The following is a 23,699-nucleotide window of genomic DNA, read 5'->3' as shown; positions in this document are numbered from 1 at the left end:
ACTGGTATTGATGGCTCCTGTACATTGGAAACTCCTGAGCAACTATGAGGTACTGAGTGTAACTGTTGGCCAATTTTTAATGACAACATAAGAGAAGGTTTAAAATTCTATCAAGGAAATCTCAGAAACCCCCACAACTCAGACAACAGAGCCAGCAAGTCTTTGATTTTTGTGATGGTTCTGTTCCCAAATGTACATGTGCTTGTATGTATGTCTATGTGTGTGTATATATACATATATATATATATATATATATTTTTTTTTTTTTACAAACAAAATTAAGTCTTTTTTTTTCCATTGTAGAAGTATCTATAAGCTCTCCAGATAAATTCAGATACTGCAAGGAAGATGTGAAGCCAGCTTGGGGAATCTCTGACCTCAAAGGCACCACCTTTCTTTGAACAAATCCAGTGACCTCATCCTTTAGTTGTGTTAGGGTTCATTTTCCACTTGCTGTGTTCTGTTTTTGCAGAGCAGAAAACGGTTTCCTTTATGCGTAGAGATTAAGAACAAGTTTATCTGTAGTTCTGGCACTCAGCTGACTGGGAACCAAACCACAGTTGCTTCAAAAAGCAATCCTAAATCATCTTGATCTGACGGTTCAGTACTTGGAAATCTTTAGGGCTTTCGGTGCCTGGGTAAAGTTCAATCACTTATCTGATTTGTGGTTTGGAGAAGACCGAGATCTCCCTTTCAGTTTAGGAGGTGGTTGCTTTTAGCATCTAGAGCAAGAATGTGTGCTTGGGAGTCACCCACTTCCTCCCATATAACATTAGTTGATTTCTACGGTATTTCTTTTCCCCACCCTGAAGCTTAAGTGAATCAGATTATTACTAATTTCCAATGTTGAAATGTTTCGAGATAAGTGGAGACAGCGGGATGTTGAAAGACATCAAGACTTTTAAACTCTCTCAAATTCTTTCATGGGTTTTGGGCGTGTTTTGATTGGTTGGAGCTAGAAGAATCTTCAGTAAAGCCTGAGGATGGACAAGGGCCTGGTAAAGCATGGACTTGTCCCATTTCTGAGACAAATGGCAACTTCAACCCGGTCTTCTTACTTTGTAGAATTGGAAACTGATGCCCGGAGCCCAAACCACGACACGTGCCCCCGTGCCCCATCTCATTTCCTTTCAGCTTTCCTCACCCAAAAGCGAATGTTGAGCATGTCAAGTTTTTTTAACTTGGAGTTTTGAGAGGATGATGAGCGGGCTTTGGAGTTACAGGAACGCAGGCTTAGGCTGCAGAGTGCAAAGGCCTGAGCAGGGAAGCGCGGGCTCGGAATCTGAGGGAGCTGCTCTGGGCAGGGCCTGAGGGCACTGCCAGGTGCCGCCAGGAGATACGGTTGTGGGGTTCCCGTCTTTTCCCTTGTAACGTACTGCTTCTCCGACGGATGGTACACTCCTGGGAGGCAGAAGCTTCGCAGGCCTTGGGGCTCCAGTGCCTTATGCGTGACAGGACCCCTCTTTCTATGTATCTGGAGGATAAAAGAGCCCAGCCTGGGGGTGGGGTTGGAATGGGTGAACTAGCAAGTAAAATGGACATAGAAGAGTCAGCTGACAGGAAGAGTTGTGAAGCCGGGAGTGCCTGGAAGAGATTGATACATACTTCATATCCTTGCCAGCCTTCTTGAGTAATGTGCGACTGTGATCTGGCGACTTCCCTCATTTTATGATAGAACCCCCTGGAATCTGCCTGCAGGAGCAAAAATGGCCCTGGCACTGATCGAGGGGCCTGGGGGGGATGGAGCCCCCCGGAAGATGCAAAAGAGAGCAGGGGGCCTGTCTTACTCCTGGGGCTTCAGAGGGAGCTTCTGATCCCATGTGCGGTGGCTGCAGAGAGGTCCCTCCGATGAGGGGTCTCAGCAGGCAAGAGACCTTGTACCGGGGTTTGTTCTGTAGCCGTATTTCGTCACAACAGTCTTAGTTATTAAACCCGCCCATGCGGTTTGGGTGCGCTGTGCTCATACTCAGCTGTCAACGCAGCTAAGAAGCATTAGTCTAACATCAGTATAAGTCAAAACACCAGAGGAGACTCGCCTGGGGTGTGAGCACAGACTGGGTGGCATATCAAATACTGCACCTTAGCGGGGAGGGTTTTCTCCTTCCAGATTTGCTTCACACCAATCAGAATAGCACACCTTCCTCTTCTTTCCATCAGCTGCAAGGGTGACAGATGAGCACGTGAAGAAGGTTCTGATTTTATGGCCCACTCTGCATGAGTGCACGCTCGGGCTCCTGTCTGCTTCCCCAGCCCCACCTCGGCCCGTTCCCTGCTCTGCCCTCTCCAGCTGCACAGGCCCACAGGTCTTCACACACAGTAACTTACCTTTAGTCTCAGGGCCTTTGCACAGGCTGTTCCTTCTGCCCAGGCAATTCTTCCCTTCCTTCCCCGCCCTTCCTATAGATCTTGATTCAGATATCACTCCTTCAGGACATCCTTCGACACTGTGATCTTGTGTACCCCCATCACAAGACCAAAGCAGCTTCTCCTGTTAGGCTCTCGTGGTTCCCTGTATGCCCTTTTCATAGCACTTGCTGTAATTTGTCATTCTGTTTGTGTGATTATTTGATTAATGCAGTCCCTGATTAGACCATAAACTCCGCAAGGGCGGGAATAGATCTGTTATGATTAGATCCTGTTGCCTTAGGTAGTTCTTGGTTAATCATACTAATAACAGCCGACACACACATGGTGCTCACTGTGTATGAGGCACTCTTCTAAGAACTTCACATACATTGACTCATCTAAATCTCCCAACGGCCCTTTGAAGTAGGTATGATTACCGTGCCCATTTTACAGGCGAGAAAACCAAGGCACAGAGAGCTAAGTGACTGCCGGGATGGTCTGGCTCCAGAGTCTGCCCTTCTAGCTGCCACAGTGTCCTGCCAGGCACTGCATTAAAGCTTAACAAATGGAAGTTGAATTATTAGGCATCATCAGAAAATAGGAGGTACTACGTGAGTGAGTTTCCACATAATTCAGATGCAGCCCCAGAACTTGAAACGTGCTGTTTGGTGAAAATCTTTTCACCAGTTATAGTCTTCTTCCTGCTTAAACACCACAAACCGAACATATTTTAGCCTTTTCTTAATGATTCCAGATTGTCAGTACAGCCACTGTATGCTTGCTGTCTGCCCAGGAGGATACGTAGGGAGCAGTTGAGCTTGTGAGACAGGGTAGATATTCAGGTTTTGAGTTTGTTTAACTTTCTGATGGCATCTTTGGCCACCACCAATTTCTTAAATAAAACGATCTTCCCTAATATTTACATAACTCTTGTCTTTGACATTCTTAACATTTATTTTGCTTTCTTGGCATTTAAAGAGATGTCGCTGTCCCTCAGTTTTCAAAAGAAAAAACATTTGAAAGCTTAGCCACCTTGCTCCACAATGCATATCCCCACATAAGCCACTTTTGTGACTCGGAGAAATCGGCGGGAAGATTGGATGACCTCCAGACGAGGCAGCAGGTTGATCAACGTGGTGACTTTTTAGGAAGAGAGGTCCCTGGGAATGTGGAGCCTGTTGGCAACAGAGTGAGTCCCCCCCCCCCCCCCCATCCCTGCCCTGGACGGTCATTTTTCCTTTTTTAGGAGGGAGTTCTGTTCTCCTTAGTGTCTGGAAGGGCTTCTTCCTTGACCCCAAAGGCTTTGTAGCTGCTTGCTGGTAATGCTGTGCTGTGTCTGTTCTCTGCCCACCGCTCAGTAAGCTGGAGGAAGCAGTCTTGTTCCATCGGGACCAGTCCTCTGGCTTCACTCTTGTTTCTCAGCCCTTGGTTTTCACACCACAACTCTGTGGACTTGGTTGTGCCAACACAATCTTCTGAGCAGTCTCTTTTGCGTTTCTGGCTCTGTCCAAATGTGTGAGAATTGCATAGGGATGTTTACATTTGCCTCTCAGAGGAGCCTAGAACACAGGAAGCCCTGCTGAAATGATGGAAATCTGGTGGCTTATGGGTTTTTTCACATGAAAAAGTCAATATTCAGATCTGTGTTTCCTTCCCTTTTTTGTGAGCATCTTATTCTTGCTGGGTGTAGCAGTCCTGGCTTAACTACGTGAGGCTCATCTGTGTGTGTTTGGTTATTAAAATGGTTCTTGCTGTTCAAGGGAGTTGTCCTGTGCTAATCAGTAATGTGTGTTTCCTTGACACTGGTATGAAAAGAATGATTCGCTTCATCAAAGGAGTTGGCAGTGGTCACTATATCATCATCATCATCATCAAAGAGATTTTTTCTTTTTTTTTTTTTTTTTAAGCCAGTGGGACTGGGCTGGGTAAATGTGTATTGCAGGAATTTTTTATGGCGGCCAACCTTTTTCTGGTGTTATTCCCACCCTCTTAGATCTACAGTGGGATCTCAGGAATTTATATCCAGAAAGTTTTTTAAAGACCCCACCCTGTATAATTTTCAGTGCCTTTTGGTATATTGGGTGTCTATGTAGAATCCACAAATTATATTTTGGTCTCCTCTAAAAGCTCCTGCCCCCTTATCAGAGCAGGGTGCTTGCAGATCTTCATCTGCCCCAGCAAAATTCAAAGGGGAGCTCCATGCCTGAAGTAATTTAAGCTTATGGTTCTCGGAGAACCGTGATTTAAAGTAGTGAAATTATAGTGTGGTGTAGTGGGCAAAGGGCCAGACGGAGAGGCGGATGCCTTGGTTCTAGTCCCGTGTCTATGGTTAACTGTCTCTGGTGCCTTGGGCAAGTCACTTTACCCCTCTGGGCCTTGACTTCCTCTCTCTTTTTCATCTCTAAGATGGCCTATCCTGGAAGCTGTAAACGGTCCCTGCTGTTTGATCTGTGTTGTGCGGAGCCATATGGGTTTCAGTGACTGTCCAGCTAATTGGAGAGAAGAACGGGGTGTGGTGCACGGGCCAGTAGGGAAGTAGATAATCCTCCAATGTGCTGGGAACAGTGGGGATTCTGTCTAGGGGAAGTCAGGCTGGCCAGGTATCTATCTTCAACTAGAGGTGCATTTCATAGTGTTTAACTTCTATTATAAAACTTGGCAACATCTGGCAAGCTTGGGTGGCAATTATGTCATAAATACAGCTTTTTGCAGATAATTTTTATTTAACTAGAGTATTTATTTATCCACTTTCTACTTGACCCCATTTGTTCCCCTCCCGGCAAAAGAAATCTCTGACCAGTATAAAGAGTAAACAATTGACGGTTTCAAATTAGTTGCAATTGTTTGGTAGAAACAATTGACAGTTTCAAATTAGTTGCAGTTGTTCCCACTGAAAAATTTGGTATCTCATTGAGTCCTTTTTTTTTTTTTTCCGTTGAAATTTTCGTAGGAGGACTTCCTCATAATATGTTTAACTGCAGATGAGTATGCATACTCAAGTAGATCAAATCCGGCTTTTTTTTTTTTTTTTTTTGAGGCTGGTAGTCCCCTACTGCATTTACAGTTTAAGTCAGACCTTTATTAGTTTAGTTTGTTTACGATGCAGCTCCATTAAGGTAAGTGAGCCTCCCAGGTTTCTCAAATTTTACAAGATGTCAACTGTGCTGTTTCTCTTTAGTGAAGGCAACGAAGTAATAGTGGCAATACCTGCGTTCTAAATCTCAGCCTCTAAATGATTGTGAAACCTTGGGTTTTAGTTTTCATGTCCATAAATGCCTCAGGACCTTAGGGATTTGATACCACCTGAAACAATAAGGGCTTGTTTCCTTGGCCACAGTGTGCTAAAGGGTTTCACGTAGAACCTTTCATGCCCAATTGTATTTCCTCCTCCCGTGGTGTCAATATAAGTTGATGGCAGAGGGACCATGAAGACAAACAGAACTGCCAGCTGCTTGAACTTAGACACTTAGCCTGGGGCCCCAAAACCAGTTTGGGGGGAATAGAATCACCTGTTGTGAAATTAACACATCTTCACACTCAGGAATAAAGTGGATTTAGGAGGAACCTTTTATCAGAACCATTAGAGGAGCAGCCTAAACTGAAGAATTGTAACTGTCTTGGGTGGTGGTTAATTACACCACACACAAGAATTGCCACAAATGCAAGTTTAACTCTCTCAGTTGCTTAGTTTGGAAACCACACATGGCTGTTCAGTTAGACCTTGCCCTTTTTAGCATCCCAACCAGACACTTGACTCCCATCCAAAGCAAATGTCATGGTTACCTTTATTGACTTTAATATCAGGAAACATAACAGCCAATAGTCTGTTAGAAGGAACTATGTGGTTGATGGATTATTACTGACCTACCTGCAGGTGAACAAAGTATAATAGAGTTTGGAATGAATTTGTAGTAGACTGAGATCATGAAAACAGACACAATTAAACAAGAAAGTCTCTTAATACAATACACTAATGTTTTCGTTCTGTTCTTAATCTTTATCCCAAGTCAGCAGACAGGAGACTAAACACAATGAGTTTTGTGTTATCACCTTGTATAGATGGCGATATAGAACTCTCCGTGTTTGTGAACAGGTACTTTACTGTTGGATCAGACATGTAAATGAGATGGGGGTTGGAGAGGAGAGTTGGATTAGAATAAAAATCTTTATTGTATCTCTGTAATCAGGCTTTTCCATAAGATACCATAAGATACCCGGTAGGCCTTTGGGAGCTGCTGGCTTAGCCCCCCTTCCTGATCAGTGAGAGGCTTAAACTCATGTTTTTGTTTGTTTGTTTGTTCTTGTTTTGTTTTTGTTTTTTTCTCATCAAGAGATCTTTAATGGGTGTGTGCAGGCATTTACTGGGCACTGATTTGTGTCCAAGCTGCTTTGGTGAATTCTTGATGGCTTTGGCCATCATTTTTATACAATGGGATCAAATGATATTAGAACACCAGTACTCCATTGAGTACTTTGTAAAGCAACCAGAATTGCAAATAGCCAGGCTTTGTTGAAGTTTATGGTCTGAGGTAGATAATATTGCTATAAGTAGAATTATAGACACAAGATGTCCTTTTCTTCAGTATTGTACCTACCTGGGGACTATGTTACAGAATGCTATTTTAAGGTACTTCTTGCTGAATTGGCCTATTAACTGCGCAGGTTGACGTGTGTGTGTGTGTGTGTGTGTGTGTGTGTGTGCACGTGCACACATGTGTAAAGCCCTGTAGGGCTGGTATCCTATTATGGCATGCCAGAAGTGGCTTATTGATCTCTCTTAAACTCAGCTCATCCATCCTGTAGCTTTCTGCTAACTATGAACAGGAGAATAATCCAGTCTGTCTGCCATTACCCCTCACCTTTACCTTCTTATCCATCAGACATCACCTCCTCTACCACATCCACACGTGCACACACACTGTCTTCCCTCCTGTGGCATTGTACATCCCCTACAGAGAATGCCCTTCTCCCCTTGGGGCATCATTGCTAAGGTTAATAGTCAGAAGCTCTCATTCTTAAATTTTTTTTTTTTAACGTTTATTTATTTTTGAGACAGAGAGAGACAGAGCATGAACGGGGGAGGGTCAGAGAGAGGGAGACACAGAATCTGAAACAGGCTCCGGGCTCCGAGCTGTCAGCACAGAGCCCGACACGGGGCTCGAACTCATGGACCGCGAGATCATGACCTGAGCCGAAGTCGGCCGCTTAACCGACTGAGCCACCCAGGCGCCCCAGAAGCTCTCATTCTTTAGCATATTCTAATCCATTCAAAATCTATTATTCTGCATTTGATAACACGCAGCTTTAACTGGTCTCAAGATTGCATGTGTCCGGGGTGCCTGGGTGGCTCAGTAGGTTGAGCATCTGACTCTTCATTTTGGCTCAGGTCGTGATCCCAGGGTTTTGGAATTGAGCCCTGCCTCGCTCTATGCTGAGCTTGGAGCCTGCTTGGGATTCTCTCTCCCCCCTCCCCGTCTCCCACTCTCCCCCTTTTCCTCTCCCCCTCTCTCCCTCTGTCCCACTCCCTCTCTCCCTCTGTCCCACTCCCCCTCTCCCCTGCTCACACACTCTCTCTCTCTCTAAAATAATTTAAAAAAATTTTTTTAAAGATTGCATGTGTCCTTAAGTAGTAAAACAAAAGAACGTGGAAATCTTTCTTATGTAATCCTTCCCTCACTTGGGGACTTTGTTTTATGCCTTACCTGTAAAACCATAATGTGTACATATTAACTAACCAAAATGAACTTGTAAGTCACTTTACCTTCACTTTACCTCTGTGGCCATCCAATGGGTTTGAGCCCTGGCAAGGAGCCGCTGCACTGCATAAGGCAGACTGGTTGTTGATGGCAGGTTGTAGTTTTCCAGGAATTTAGGTGCTCACTATGCTGTGTAATAATATTTTATTGGAAACATGCCAGTATCCTTGCTAGAGTTATACAAGCATTGTACTTTTAGTTCGGAGGAATGGTTTTCTTAGCATTAAGTTTTTTTTTAATGTTTATTATTTTTGAGAGAGAGTATGAGTGGGGGAGGGGAAGAGAGAGAGGGAGACACAGAATCGGAAGCAGGCTCCAGGCTCTGAGCTGTTGGCACAGAGCCCGATCCGGGGCTCGAACTCACAGACTGCGAGATCATGACCTGAGCCGTAGTCAGACGCTCGACCGACTGAGCCACCCCGGCGCCCCTGGTTTACGTAGCTTTAAATAAATAAAACTAAAGTTTGGATTATGCAATATAACGGTAGTCCAATGAACATAGAGGAAAAAATTAGTAAAAGCAAAACAAACCAATAGCCTTTGAATATATCCTGGAAATTGGTGTGGTACTCCTAAAAGAAAAAAGAATCATTATGTTATTAGCCACATTATTGTATTTGAATATTATTATGAATACTGTGGTCTGTTGGAGTGGAGGTGGGAAGTAGAGAAGAGTCACAAAAGATTTTAACTATTTTTACTGTTTCTGCTTATCAGACTAAGCCAGTGCTACAGTGTTGCCATATAAATTTAACTTTTGGAGATGTGCAGTTGGGTTTGACTTGATTGATTTGCACGCCACCTGAGAAGTGTATGGCTTTCTCGTTCACGGTGGTGGGTCTTCTGGATGTGTGCGTGCACCTTTTTTGTGGGGGTGGGACGCCCCAGTATTGCAAATAGAACCAGCACTACAACGCTTATCAAGTGTAGATCACTTTGGAGAGCTGGGTGTGAGACATGTGTGCATGGCACCACTTCCTCCCCCTGACTTCACGATGAAAAGTCTGTGCTATTTTTATTAACTTATTTATGACCCTTGTTATTAGGTAGTCAGTTAATGTGTGTGCGGACTATTTCTTGAAATGTGTGTCTGAAACTTACACATTGTATTTCTTGGGAAGATGCAGCATTTCTGGAAACCCTGATGAAAAGCCTTGGGTTTTCTTTCCTCTGTTCTCAATCTTGGAGGAGCTTACAATATGCTTGCCTGCTGTTCTTCCTGGGGCTGGGGGCAGAGGGTGAGTAGGAAGGAGCAGCCACCTCCGTGATAGACATAGCAGCTGAAACCAAGCCTTGGGCTCTCCAGGTACTTGTGAGCTGCCTCCTTGCCTGACCAGTCCCAAGTACTAGTTCCAAAACGGGTGGGTTTTTAAGAGAGGCAGTTTCATTTGTTTCGTGCTGCTTAAACACATACCTATCTGGTGTGTCCATATTCTCTTTACTGAAGACATTCTCTAAACAAAGTTACTTAACTCATTTAACAGTTTGTTTAAAGTAGGCTCCACGCCCAATGCGGGGCTCGAACTCACCACCCTGAGGTCAAGCGTTGCATCCTCTACTGACCGAGTCTACCTACTGAGCCAGCCAGACCTCCCTAAGAACTCATTTTATTTTTTTAAGTTTTTAAATATTTATTTTTGAGAGAGAGAGAGAGAGAGAGAGCGAGCCAGGGAGGGGCAGAGAGAGGGAGACACAGAATCCGAAGCAGACTCCAGGCTCTCAGCTGTCAGCACAGGGCCCGAGGCGGGGCTAGGAGCCCACGAGATCATGACCTGAGCCAAAGCCAGACGCTTAACTAACTGAGCCACCCAGGCGCCCCCCAAAACTCATTTTAGAAAAGATTTTTTTCTTACCTGAAATACCAGGTGCTTAGTTAATTAATGCAAGAGCAACTAACAATTAGCTGACTTTAGAATATTAGGGTGAAATTGTTGGTGGCTCACCTCTTAATCATCTCTGTGTGAGCTGTCGGTAGTTGCTTCCGGGTCTTTGTAGTAAAGCTAAAGTGAGTGTTGCATTTTATGAAATGGTGTGGGTGCTGCACTTTGCTTTACCATGGGAACACTGAACACAAGGACACAGTCCCTGTCCTGCGTTTCTTTTCATGGGAGGGAGATTCTTGCTGAAGTCCAGACTGAGCAGGGCTGTTTTACCACTGAACGAACCTACATGAAATAAGTTGGTTTTAGTAGCAACGTTTGTCCTGCATCATCTGCCCTGAATTACCAGGCTTCCTTCCTAGTCCTCAGGCTGGGTGTTTCAGGGTCACCTCCTGGGAGAGAGCATGTGTGGCCAGACTTCCATGAGGACCAGCTGGCTAACGGGTGTTTCGTTTTAGGTTAGAGTAGGTTACCTGCCACTAGCATTTTCACCCTCCATAGTGTTACTGGGATTACTTGCTAGAAGTCATCATCCAAGCCAGGAGTACATATCCCACTAGTTGCAAAAATGAGTCAGATTCCAGGGAGTCAACTCGAAGCAGATCTGCAGAATCAGGGTTTGTTTGTTTTTTTTCCAGTTTCAGGCTGTCCGGAAACGAGTGTGTATAACACACACCTATGGCCATTTCATCCATCAGAGAAGAGAGCCCTAATGGCTGAAATGGCTGGGTGAGGTAATGTGCAAGTTCATTACTGTGAAGCAGCATTTTTAGATGTTCAGGTACAAATGGTTCTCAGCTGTGCTCAGTATCCCAAAAGGCATCTAGAAGCTTATTTAATTCACGTTAGTGATAGCAACTGTATCCGAGGGCAGGCAGCTTTCAGAAATGCCGGGGGAAAGGCGAGAAATTTTGTCATATTAATTTGCCATGGGAAAGAATTACACCATTCAGAGTGTCTCCCCAGACATTCTAATTGGAATTTGTCAAGAGCCTTTAAAGAGGAGAGAAGCTTGTGACAGGGTTTGTGACGTCCGTATGGACACTGTGATTAACTGTTGGCACTCTCAGTTGCTAAATTCAACTTCTAGCCAAACCTGGTATTTTTAAGATTTTCTTAAGACTGTGTTAGTTATGTGATTAGTGTTTTATTTCGATTCACCAACCAACCATAGACAATTGCTCTTCCTGTGGTTTCCAGGATGATCAGACGAGGCAGGTGGCTTTTGTTTCCACACTAGTAATGAAGCAGCACTGATATGTTTTAGTAAATATTGACCCTTTTTAATACTAATACCGTGATAAGCTATATTTGGGGGCATTTAGTTCATTATCATTGTACTGTAGGCTTTAATAGCAATGACAAAACTCATCTATTCCTGGATGCACACTGTCTTACTGAGGGACCTCTTTGTTTCTAAACTTTTATTTCTGTTTGTTGGATATTAATGATCAAAGGTGGTTGAGTTGCCTAATATCCTGAGGGGCTTGCTGAAGCTCCTCTAACTTTGAGCTTCTGTCTCACCTGCTAACTTGTCCATCTTCTTTCCGTTTTATAAAAAATTCATCGGAGATTACATGATCATATCATAGAAAATTTAGAAAATACAGGAGAAAAAAAACTTGCCATAGTTTTGTAATATTTCTTTCATCTTTTTTCTGTGTGTGTGTGTATATATATGTGTGTGTGTATATATGTATGTATATATATATATATATACACATAGAAATACAAAATAAACATGAATATATGTAATATAATAAACATGAATATATATAATATAATAAACATGCATATATATGTATGCATATATATGTATGCATATATATGTATGCATATATATGTATACATATGTGTGTGTGTATATATATGTGTGTGTGTGTGTGTGTGTGTGTATATATATATGTATTCATGTTTATTTTGAGGGAGAGACAGAGAGCATGGGGGAAGGACAGAGAGAGAGAGAGGGAGAGACAGAATCCCAAGCAGGCTCTGCGATGTCAGTATAGAGCCCAATGTGGGGCTCAATCTCACGAACTGTGAGATCATGACCTGAGCTGAAGTCGAGTCAGATGTTTAACCAACTGAGCTACCCGGGTGCCCTTCTCTCCATATATATATTTTTTTTTTTTTAATTTTTTTTTTCAACGTTTTTATTTTATTTTTGGGACAGAGAGAGACAGAGCATGAACGGGGGAGGGGCAGAGAGAGAGGGAGACACAGAATCGGAAACAGGCTCCAGGCTCTGAGCCATCAGCCCAGAGCCCGACGCGGGGCTCAAACTCACGGACCGCGAGATCGTGACCTGGCTGAAGTCGGACGCTTAACCGACTGCGCCACCCAGGCGCCCCATCTCCATATATATTTTTAATGGTGCATGTGTGTGTGTGTTTTAGGACTGTTTTGGATTGCGAGTGACAGAAATCTAGTTCCAACAAATGTAAGCAAAGAGGAGGAGTTTCTTGTAAGGGATGGTGGGTGTCTGAGCCCAATGACAGGAAGTTGGCCTGAGGAACAGTAGAAGCCAGGGCGCTCTGTCCGTCTTTCAGCTGTGTTTCTTCTCAGGCTTCTTTCTCTGTTTCAATCTTTGTCTCTTTCACATCCAGCAAACATCCACAGAAATCTCTCGAGTTTTACTTTCTTACCAGTTGAGCGACCAGAGAGTTCACAATTCTTGTGTGATCCCAAGACCTGTTGTACAAAACGACAGGTGGAGGGGCCTCGGCAGGCCTTTCCACCTACCGGTCCCCGGGTATGCAGGCACTCTTCCCTTTTCATTCATTCCAGCTCTAGACTGCTCCCAGCTGATGTGCTCCCACAGTCCCACATCCTGCTGCAAACCCATCACCTTCTCAGTGGGGGATAGCCTTAAGTGTCCTTCAGCGACAGCCCTTAGCAGTCTTGTCCCAGGGCCACTGTTCTGCAGGCCCATGTGCTTCGGGCAATGTCCGTTTCTCCAGTTCAGGTGTGAACAGGTTCAGATGAGTCTCAACAGCGGTCTATAATCTGCAGGCTAAAATAATCTTATCCCTAAAACACTTGGTATGCACGACCTCTGGATTCCCAGCTAGGGCAGGCACCACCTTGAGGCTTCTGTTTTCCTAGCCAGGTCATCCCCAGACTAATTTCCTAGTTCCCAAGATAGAGTTAAACGTCTTCCTCCGATTTGGGGCTTTACACTGAGAATAGACTCCGCAGGCAGTGATAAAGCTTGCTCTTGTTTCTTCCATTCCAGGTGAGTGGGCCCTGGGGGCTCTGGGCAAGGTAAAGGGTGGAACTTCTTCACCTCTAGGCCGGAACCAGACAAGAGCGGAGATGAGTCAGGCTCTGGCAGCTGCTTCGCCCCCTCTGCCAGTGGGTCTCCACAGGAATGCAGGGACTGGGGTGTCTGTCCTGCCATCTCAGGCTGCTTTGGAAAGAGCCATCGGGCTTTCTTTATTAAGGTATTAGCTGGGTGCCATCCTGGTTCTTACTGAGAGTGGGCAGGTATTATTTTAGGGTTAGGCTGCCTTGCACACATAAAGCCCCAGTCTTTCCTGTGTAGTGCTACAAGCCAGCCATACTCCTATATTTAAAAATTTTTGTGCCAAAATCCAAACTCTCACAGCATAAGCAAGTTGCACTGGCCCAGTTTTAATTTAAGACCCACAGGAACCAGATAGCTTATGGGACAGTATGGTGACAAAGAGAAAGTCTTATTACAGGGTTGGCATTGCTGGGGGCGCCTGGGTGGTTCCATTGGTTGAGTGTCCCACTCTTGATTTCAGCTCAGGTCATGATCTTACAGTTTGTGGGATCGAGCCCCGCATCAGGCTCTGCTTGGGATTCTTTCTCTCCCTTGCTCTCTGCCCCTCGTCCACTTGCACAAATGCTCTCTCTCTCAAGATAAACAAACATTTAAAAAAACAAGCTGGAATTGAACACCTCAAAAGGGTGTTGTCTCAGGAAACCTTACCAGCTATCACCTGCACATGGAGGTATTGCCTGTGCGCATGCATGAGCCCCCACACACAGCTGGTCCCCTGGCAACTGCAGATGAGGGTACAGTTCTTAGCAAAACTGGAGGATAGGCAGACAAAGAAAATTTGTCCAGTATAATTATCACCACGGTGTACATTAAAATTTGGATTCTGGGGGCGCCTGGGTGGCGCAGTCGGTTAAGCGTCCGACTTCAGCCAGGTCATGATCTCGCGGTCCGTGAGTTCGAGCCCCGCGTCGGGCTCTGGGCTGATGGCTCAGAGCCTGGAGCCTGTTTCCGATTCTGTGTCTCCCTCTCTCTCTGCCCCTCCCCCGTTCATGCTCTGTCTCTCTCTGTCCCAAAAATAAATAAACGTTGAAAAAAAAAAAAAATTTGGATTCTGTATTTTTCACGTGAAAATGTATAGAAGCATTTTTCTATGTTGCTGTAACTTTTCCCAAGTGCTATTTTAATGATTACATAATATTCCATTGGGTGTTTATAGTTTATTTCAGTCATTTAGATATTATTGGAAATCCAGATCTTTCTAGTTTCTGTGTTTGTAAATGGGAAATGGGATATGATAAACATCATTGTGCACACACCTTTTTCTGTTTCTGGAACTATTTCTTTAGGATACAGAATGGGAATTATAGGATCAAAAATCTGAGCATTTTTATACTTTCCAGAAAGATTGCACTGACTTATAATTTTCATTGGCACCAACAATGGATGAGAAAGTGAATTTCACCACCTTTGGCTGCTTTCTGTAAAGAGAGAGAGAGAGAGAGAGAGAGAGAGAGAGAGAGTGTGTGTGTGTGTGTGTGTGTGTGTTTTAACACATTAAGCATAAAAAATTTTATGTAAATTACATTTTGACTATAAGTGAAGAACAGTTTGCGTTATATTTTTCATATATTTTCTTTTATAACCTGTCTCTTTTGAAATCTTGGTGTTTTATTGTTCTATGAACTTTTCTTTTTCTTTTTTTTTTTTTTTAACTTATTTTGAGAGAGTGCATAAGCCAAGGAGGGAGAGGGAGAGAGAGAGAATCCAAAGCAGGCTCTGTGCTGACAGGATGATACGGGGCTCGAACTCAAAAACCATGAGATCATGCAGACACTTGACTGATTGAACCAGCAGGCGCCCCATTGTATGAACTTTTTACGTAATGAGAGCTGTTTTTCCTATTTTGCTTTAAACACTTTTCCTTAGCTCTTTGCCTTTTTAAAATTCCGTAAGTGCACGTGGGCAAGTGTGGGTGTGCTGGCGTTCTTCTTTACCAGTGAGTCTCACAGGATGACCAAGTTTTAGAAGGTGCAGTATAACCAAGAGAAGGAAGTCCGTTAGAAAGCTGAGCATACTTTCTTCCTCTGTTTCAGTGGAGCTGCCCGTGGATTATTTCAGAATCCCTGTCATTGTTGTGTCAGGTGATAAGCCTGTCTGTCTGCGGGAAGGATTGCTGCTTAGGGAGAATAAAGCAACTGGGATCTAGTCCTGACTCAACTGTTGTCTAGACATGTGCCTTGGATGCGGGCTCTCTAACCTCAGCGTCTTCATCTGTGAGGTGGCAGATTTTAGAAGGATAACTTTTGGAGTGGGGTGGGGCGGCGGTGGCGTGGGGGGTCTGTCTGTGGTTGTACGTGCCCAAGATGAAGATTACTATTGAACATGAACATCTCATTGCAGATTTTTGGAAGTCCCAGCACAGTGACACTTCCCGAAACCTTGTTGTTTGTGTCAACCCTGGATGGAAGCTTGCATGCTGTCAGTAAGAGGACGGGCTCAATCAAATGGACTTTAAAAGAAGGTAATTTGGATATGGTCCTTGATTGACCTGGGCATTTGCTCAGCTACTTCCCAGGAAACATATTCCAGAAAAACAGTTATACATTTTAATAAAATTAAAAAGGATAATGGAGGCAAGGAGAAGAGAGGGAATTATACTCAGAGGGTATGTTTACAGCTTGAATTGTGATTATTCACAAAGTGCATCAGTTGAAGAGGAAGCTTTATCTTTTTTTTTTTTTTTTTCTTCTGTCCAGATTTCATGTTTAAATGGCTCTAGGCTTTTCTATTAATAGTTCTGGCTGGTAGGTCTTTTACAAAGACATGCTGCATTAAATTTTTTTTTTAAGTTCTAGCTAATGATTAGAATCTTGTAATCATAATTATAAGAACTATCTTCTGTAACCTCAAATTACTCGTTTGTTTTTACAGAGGCTGAACTACTTGAGGGCTGTAAAGCTTGACATTCACCCAAGTTAGCCGCTTTATTGGGTCTTTACGTTGAGGGAAGTGAAACACTGAACTTGTTTCTCATTTAATCTACTCTGCCTCCGTTTTATGATCTTGTCTTGCTGGTGATAGTTAGCACGGTAGAGTCCTACAGCTGGGAAATTGTATTTGATTTCCAAAGCAATCGTCCTGGATAAAGCTATGCAAAGCCAAGGATTTGGGGCTTTCAGAGTCCAGTAATAATTCTGATTTGGCCCTAGATTAGGGTCTGACCAGCATACTCTCTTTCGTCACTGATCTGTGACTCATTATTTACATGAGCACAGCAAGTGTGTTTCCTTCGCTAATAAAATGTTCTCAAAACAGTGTTTTGAATGGAAAAATATTGGCATATATCGTAAGGTGATACATCATTTTATCAAGCCAACAGCAAACCTGGTTACTGTCCATAGATGGCAGCAGCTGGGGCATCACAGACCACCCTGCCTCACCTGTCTGAGTGGGTCCCTGCTCGGATCAGCAAGAACCTCAGGCAGCCGGAAGGACCAGCTTTCTCAGGAGTGAGTGGCCACAAGAAGACTGTAGGCTTTCAGCATTGTATTACAGCCTCCCGGAATGTTATCTGTACCGTCTCCCCTTCATGTTTAAGCCTGCTAATGTTTCTAAAACAAAAGTAGAGTCCTTTAAATTTCACAGTGTCTGATTTTGTCCAAAGATGAAATCAATAAATCCTCAACAAAAGGTTTGAGAGAAACACTTTTTACCATTGAATGTTAGGGCTGGGCCACGGTTTTCTAAGGGCCTCTGGGAGGTGGTAGGAACTGCTCTGAGCTTGGCCAGCTGAGAGCAGGAAAGATTTCTGAAGCTGTGGTGAGCTGAGCCTTGTGAATTTCTGTCGGGAGTGAGGCCTGCAAAGGAGGCAGCAGGTCTAGCTCCTGTTTGGGAGGAGCTTAGGGAGTAGAGGTGGAGGGAGAGAAGCAGAGGGCATGTTGAGTCCTACGGTAGCATCCTGCCTTTTGTACCGGGATGAACAGGAAGCTGGGACCATTAATATGACTGAGAGTGAGTGACTCAACACTAATCCTGCAGTGCAGTGTGGGAGTGTGGGCCAGTGACAGAGAGGCCAGAGCTGTGGGGCAGACCTGGAAAGGGGAGCAGGGGGATGGGAAGAGGTGGGAAGGATGAGAGGCGGGACAGAAATACAAATCAGTGGAATCCAGGAACAGATTAGGGAGGCAGAGCAGGGAGGTGTTAAGAGACACTTAAAGGGAGAATTTGAGAAATCTCAGTAAGGTCTGATAATTTCAAGTGATATTCATTATGTTCTAAGTCTCACTGTTTTTCTGAGAATAGACTGGCTTTTTATTTATTTATTTTATTATTATTTTTTTAACATTTATTTATTTTTGAGACAGAGAGAGACAGAGCATGAATGGGGGAGGGTCAGAGAGAGAGGGAGACACAGAATCTGAAACAGGCTCCAGGCTTTGAGTTGTCAGCACAGAGACCGACATGGGGCTCGAACTCACGGACTGCGAGATCATGACCTGAGCTGAAGTCACATGCTTAACCGACTGAGCCACCCAGGCGCCCCTAGATTGGCTTTTTAAAATTAAATTCAGCCCTGGATACCAGTCACTATATATATTTCTACAATAGATGTAAACACTGTGTATATTACAGTATATCTATGTATTTCTACACAAAGGTTAAGGGTGATAATGCATAGAGACCCTGAGTTTTTGACTTAGTTTTGATCTTGCAATTATAACTAAAGATTTCAAAATTGAGATTTCTAAACCATTAATCTGTAAATCGCCTGTAATGGTATCCAGATACTGTTCCAGGCCCTGTGGGTACAGCAAATGAAAGAAACAGACAAAATCCTCTCCCCCCTAGAGCTTTCATTCTGGCAGGAAACAAGGAAATAAATTACGTAGTGGTGATAAAAGCTATGACTTTATTGAAGAAAAATAAAGCAGGGGAGTGGAATAGAGAGGGCCAGGGGTGGAGGTGGGGGTGGGGGCTGCAACTTTCAACAGTGAAGGCCCCACAGAGAAGGCGCCATTTGAGCAAGAACTCAAGGAGGCAGGGGAGCCTTTAGGCAGAAGGCATAGTAGGGGCGAGGGGGGAGAGTCCTCCGTGGTGGAGGACTTGGAGTATGGGAGTGGCTGCGGGGGGGGGCAGGGAGTAAAGGAGAGGAAGAGGAGTAGGAGATGAGAGTGCCAGTCCTGCGGAGATGCCATGCTCTCTCCATACAATATTTATTACAGAAATGCCCCCCTACTACTGTCCTGGAGTGAAATGTATAGACAGTAACCCCCCCACCCCCCCACACACACACAGACACACACAATTTCAGAAAGAAATATATGTATTATGCAGCTGGTAATCTAACAATGGACTAATAGAAAAGTAATTTTTACTCACCTACATGTAATTTAACATGTAAATACCCTCCTACACGGTGACACTCCGCCGTGAGTGAATGTGGTGCCCGCCAATGCAGACTGATAAAAACACCAGGACATTTAGCAGTGCCCGCATCTCCAAGATGGCGAGCAATTCTTGGTAACGCTCCACACGTCAGATGTGCGACCTTGCCTGCTTTATACAGTAGTTAAAGTCTGGAAAGATTACTTGTATAAAATTACGCAAAAAGTACTTTTGTGCTTTTACATAAGTGAGGTTGTAGGCTCCAGGGAGTTATCAAAGGTTTTTGGCCTGTGGGAGTGTCTGACGGTGTACAGATTTGACATGATCTTTGGCTGTGCAGTGCCCGCCCCCCCACACCTCCCACCAGTCTCTGTGACCGCCAAGAAATGCCCCTCACAGATTTCCTGAGTGCTGCCTAGCAAGCCGTGCCGTCCCCATAGAGGTATAGCCTCCCCATAGAGGTGTAGGGCCTGGTGGCTGGCGTGAGGCTGTTGGCCTTTTTGAAGCCACCACCGGAGACATCTGAGCAGGGGAGCGACTTGCCCTGGTATTGCAGACTGATGTTTGTGTCCTTCCAGAATTCACGTTGAAGCCCTCCCCCACAATGTGGTGGTATTTGGAGGTGGAGCCTATGGGATTTAGTTGAGATGAGGTCATGAGGGAAGGACCCCCATGATGGGATCAGCGGCCCTTTTGGGAAGAGGAAAAGCCCAGAGCCTTTGCTCTCTCCCACCATATGACAACACAGTGAGAAGGCTGCCGTCAGCAAGCCAGAAACAGGGCTCTCACCAGAACCCAGCCATGCGGACAGCCTGATCTTGGGCTTGTAGCCTCCAGAACAGTGAGAGGTAAATGTCTCTTGTTTAAGCCACGTAGACTGCGGGATTTTGTTAAGGCAGCCTGAGCTGGCTAAGACACCTGGCCTCCACTTTACAGGGTTAGCAGGTGCCATGTTGAGACTGAACTGATGAGACCAGGAGGAAGCTGGAGACCAGGCGGAGGCTGCCGCACCAGTCCCGGCAAGGGAGGCTGTGGGCTTGGGCCTGAGAGGCAGTGGGGGATCAGAGGCAAATGGAAGAAACTTGCAGATGCAAACAGACCCCTTTAACTCATCAAGCTGGGGCTATGCACAGTATCTACCTGTTACTCCATTTCATGGTTTCCTGACTGTTTACTTGTTTCAGGGGCCAACAGACTGGGAGAGTTTTGTTTTCTTTTTTCTTTCCACAGAGTGGTTTTGGCAGGTGCTTTTGTTCCTCACCCAAACATGTGTTGCCGTTCCCAGAAATGAACATTTCTTACACCACAGCAGCGAACTGCACCTAGTACAGAAAACGAGTTTTATTTGCTTTCAGAAACTAACGAGTTCTGACACCACGCGAGGTGCAATCTTTCTAGGCTGTGATTTTGTGACTGTAGCAACAACACTGTCTGGCTTTGTCTGAAATTTCACCAGTGGAGATAGTTGAGTGTGTGTTTCTTTTCTGCACTTTCAGCCCAGATGCAAACAGAAAACACTGCTGCCCTGTTTGGTGTTAGATTGGTTTTCTAAAGCTTGCTTTGGCTTGGTGGGGTTTGAAAGGACTTTCTTTTGGTATTGCCTGGGCTGGCTTAAGGCTTCTTGCATTCACTTTGAGATACCATTTGACTAAAATTAACGAGCTAACTAGGATTATTTGGAAGAATAATAAAGAATAAACTAGATAGAATAGAATACAAGAAAAAAGTTACGTGAAACTTGAAGAAAATCTTCCCGCCTGAGTTCACCTTTCTTAACGTGTGCCTCTTCCCGTAGTTCCTCCTGGTGCCGACAGCCACGGCCCCCCCAGTCTGGAGAGTACGGTGATGCTCTGCTACTTGATCACTGAGTTCTGTCGTGTAGACTGAAGTAGTGTCTCTTAAACGTGGCTCCTTTTTTTTTTTTTTTTTAGTTTTTATTTATTTGTTTTGAGAGAGAGAGTGGGGGATGGGCAGAGAGAAGGGCGAAAGCAAGAATTCCAAACAGGCGCCACACCGTCAGCACAGAGCCCATCGCGGGGCTCGAACTCCTGAACTGTGAGATCATGACATGAACCTAAACCAGGAGCTGGACGCTCAACCGACTGAGCTACCCATTCCTTCTAGCCAGTATCTCAGCCAGACTCATTTCCTAGATCAAGAGGACAGCTTCCTGGCTGCCTGCCATCTCTGTTGTCCTTCACCCATCACGCTGCTGTCAGACCTGCCCTCTAATGAGACCACGAACCAGGCTGCACCTCTGCTGACATAGCCTTGGTGCCGTCTAAGGCAGTGCCCTAAGTGTGGTCTGCCCACCCGTGTTACCTGTCCACGAGAAGTACAGAAGGGATCCTAAGAGTCATCCGTGCTGGGTTAGAATTTTCAGTAACTGGTCCCTCGCCACAGAGAAGGCCCCAGTCCACAGAGTGAAGTCTAAGCCCCTTCGCATGCATGCGAGGTCCTTCACCATCTGGCCCTCACCCCATCTCTAGGCCTTAGCAACATGGGGCCTTCGCTCATGTTCCCTCCCCACCAGCAGCCTGCAGCGTTGGTCAGGCTCCTTATAGATCTGTTAAGATCCCCTTCACCGGTCACCTTCTTGACCCCTCAAGCAGGGTGAGCTCCTTTCCTCATCTGGATTTGGGGCACTTTGTGCTTGTGTTTGTTTACATTTGTCTTCCCACCGAATTCTAATTTATTATTTTCTATTGAAAAAAAAATTTTTTTTAACGTTTATTTTTTTTTTTTTTTGAGAGACAGAGCACAAGCAGGGTAGGGACAGAGAGAGAGAGGGAGACACAGAATCTGTAGCAGGCTCCAGGCTGTGATCTGTCAGCACAGAGCGTGATGTGGGGCTTGAACTCACAGAGATCATGACCTGAGCTGAAGTCAGACGCTTAACCGACTGAGCCACCCAGGCGCCCCTGAATTCTAATTTCTTGAGGTTGGGCTCCCTAGACAGCCAGGGATGCTCAGTAAATGTCTCAGGCACCTGAGGCTGACTCGGGTCCCAAAACCCTCTGACTAGATGTCTTTGGGGAACCCTGAGAAACAGATGAGCCTGGACTCTGCCCCCTTGGGATGCATTATCTGTCACCTGGACCACTGTCACGGCAGGTTCCAGTTCCAGTTTCTGATCTGGAGTTTCGTATGGCTCTTTGTGACTTTCTGCTGTTGGTTTTTCTCTCCTGTCCCTCCGGCAGCGAGCACGTTCCTCTGAAAGAGAGATCTGCCTTCAGAGGTGTGACAGAAACATGAGCAGGGAAGTGTGAGAAGGGGCAGTATTTCGTTCATAGTTCTAATCTGTCTTCTCTTAACTGAATTTTCTAGGATTAAGGTATGAATTACTCCCTTTCTACCTCATTGCTTAAGCACAAGTGTTTATTTGCTTTCCATTGTTTGGGAGGACTGAAAATTAAGTTGTGAGAGAGGATATGAGAGGGGCCTGTTTTGAGTATCATGAAAATGTGTTTTCTTTGTCATGTTTTCCTTTTTATCATGGAAGATTCTAAACATACGCAAACTTAGAGACAATGAGAGGTACAAACCCTCGTGTCCTCCTCATTTAGCTTCTGGGAGAACCAGCTCGTGCTCAGTCTCCTCTGTACCCCCTCTGGCGTCCTCCCTCAAGCTTGGGCTTTACCTCAGAGTGACACGTCTCTCTCGTTGTGAGGAGGTCTCTCAAACAGCTGTCACTATGCTTGGTGGCATAGATTTCCACTCCAGTGGGTATTCTTTGCACTCTTACTAGGTCTGTGTCGAGATCCAGCCGTGAATGTTGAGGCACGTGAATAAAATCCTTTCTTGGCTGTCACTTCGTTACCTGTCCTTTCATCTTGGCCTGACCGTGCAAGGTTTGATGGCACTCTGGTTACTCACGAACGGATTCTGTGAAGCTCTGACGTCTTGAGAGGCGTTTGGGCTCAGGCCATAGCATTGAATTGTCTTGCCCTCCCCCCTTTCATTCTTTCACCGGTGATTATAGTGTGTGTGTTTAGGTCTGAGTGACTCCTGTCGGGGTGAAGGTGAGTAAGAACATGGTAGAATCCGACTGCCTCTGGAGTGGGAGCTTTTTCGGGTTACTTTGGCACGTCCCCATGATGGTCTCTGTTGAGCGTGACATCTGGTGACTCGCAGAGAAGACTTGTTACGTCCTGTCCCAGTTCAGGTGAGACCTGGAATTCGAGGGTTAGCTTTTGGTGAGATGTCCGCTTTAAAATGCTCCCCTTATCAAAGCTGAACTTTGAGAAACGTTGGAGACTTGCTACCTTACACGTTGGACCTCGCAACTTCAACGGGAACTTGAGGTTCAGATTGCAGAAGCACCTTTCCTTTGGGGGAGGAAGTGAGCTGCCGCTGGGGAGAAGCATTCCCTAACAGATTCACTTGAGTGCGTGGAACATATTTGGGGAAGCTTACCTTTTGAGTTCAGGGAGGGTGGACGGCCTTGTTTTACGAATGATTTCTGTAAGAAAAGAGTATTAGAACCGTAAGCATTTTCTTGAGGAGATGCCAGTGGTTCGTTGCATTCAGACCAGCCAGTCTAGCTTCACTGTCTTCTAGGATTAAAATCCCCATGTCCTCCTGGGGTCCTTTTGGTCCCCTGCGTTTTTTTCATCAGAACTAAGTTCTCTTGATACGTTCCCCCTCCTCCTGCCGCCCTTCCTCCCCCTCCCCAGCACCGGTGCAGGCCGCTGTCTCCTCCCTCACTGCGCTTTTTGACTCCTTCCCTGTCTTGTTCACTTTGTGCCCTGATGCCTGCCCATCTGACCTGCCTTCGGAGGACTCCGATCCCGTCTCTCTTTTGCTCGGAAGCCTCCAGTCAGCCCCTGGTTAGCACCCACCGTGTCAGTGTTGTCACAGCATTCTCCTCCATGGCCTCGCTGCCTCCTGTCCAGCCTTACTGTCACTGCTTCTCAGAGGGAACACTTCGCATCCGCCAAGGCTGTGTCCTCGTTGCCACAGATGGGGTGATGCTTCTTCACTCATGCTGTCAGGTCCTCCCACCCTCTGAGCCAGCCTTCACTACGAAGCCTTTCTTCCCCGAGTACACAAGCCCTCAGCGACTTCCCTCACCTGGGAGATCCT

The 23,699-nt window shown here is 45.3% G+C and overlaps 1 protein-coding gene across 4 annotated transcripts in view; it reads left to right on the top strand.

Moving 5' to 3' along the window:
* ERN1 (endoplasmic reticulum to nucleus signaling 1) overlaps positions 1–23,699 on the top strand; it is an 84,916-nt gene that overhangs the window by 12,187 nt on the left and 49,030 nt on the right. For 2 of the 4 annotated variants that reach the window (XM_045489467.1, XM_045489465.1), the window contains exon 2: positions 15,630–15,750. In XM_045489467.1, coding sequence (XP_045345423.1) covers positions 15,630–15,750 — 121 coding nt within the window. Of the gene's footprint in view, positions 1–15,372; positions 15,508–15,629; positions 15,751–23,699 lie in introns of those variants that run through there. The other 2 variants (XM_045489466.1, XM_045489464.1) reach the window with 2 other exon arrangements.

The sequence above is a fragment of the Leopardus geoffroyi genome, chromosome E1, assembly GCF_018350155.1.
Source record: "Leopardus geoffroyi isolate Oge1 chromosome E1, O.geoffroyi_Oge1_pat1.0, whole genome shotgun sequence".
In the NCBI taxonomy this organism is placed as follows: Eukaryota; Metazoa; Chordata; class Mammalia; order Carnivora; family Felidae; genus Leopardus; species Leopardus geoffroyi.
This window is presented reverse-complemented; position numbering and strand designations above follow the sequence as displayed.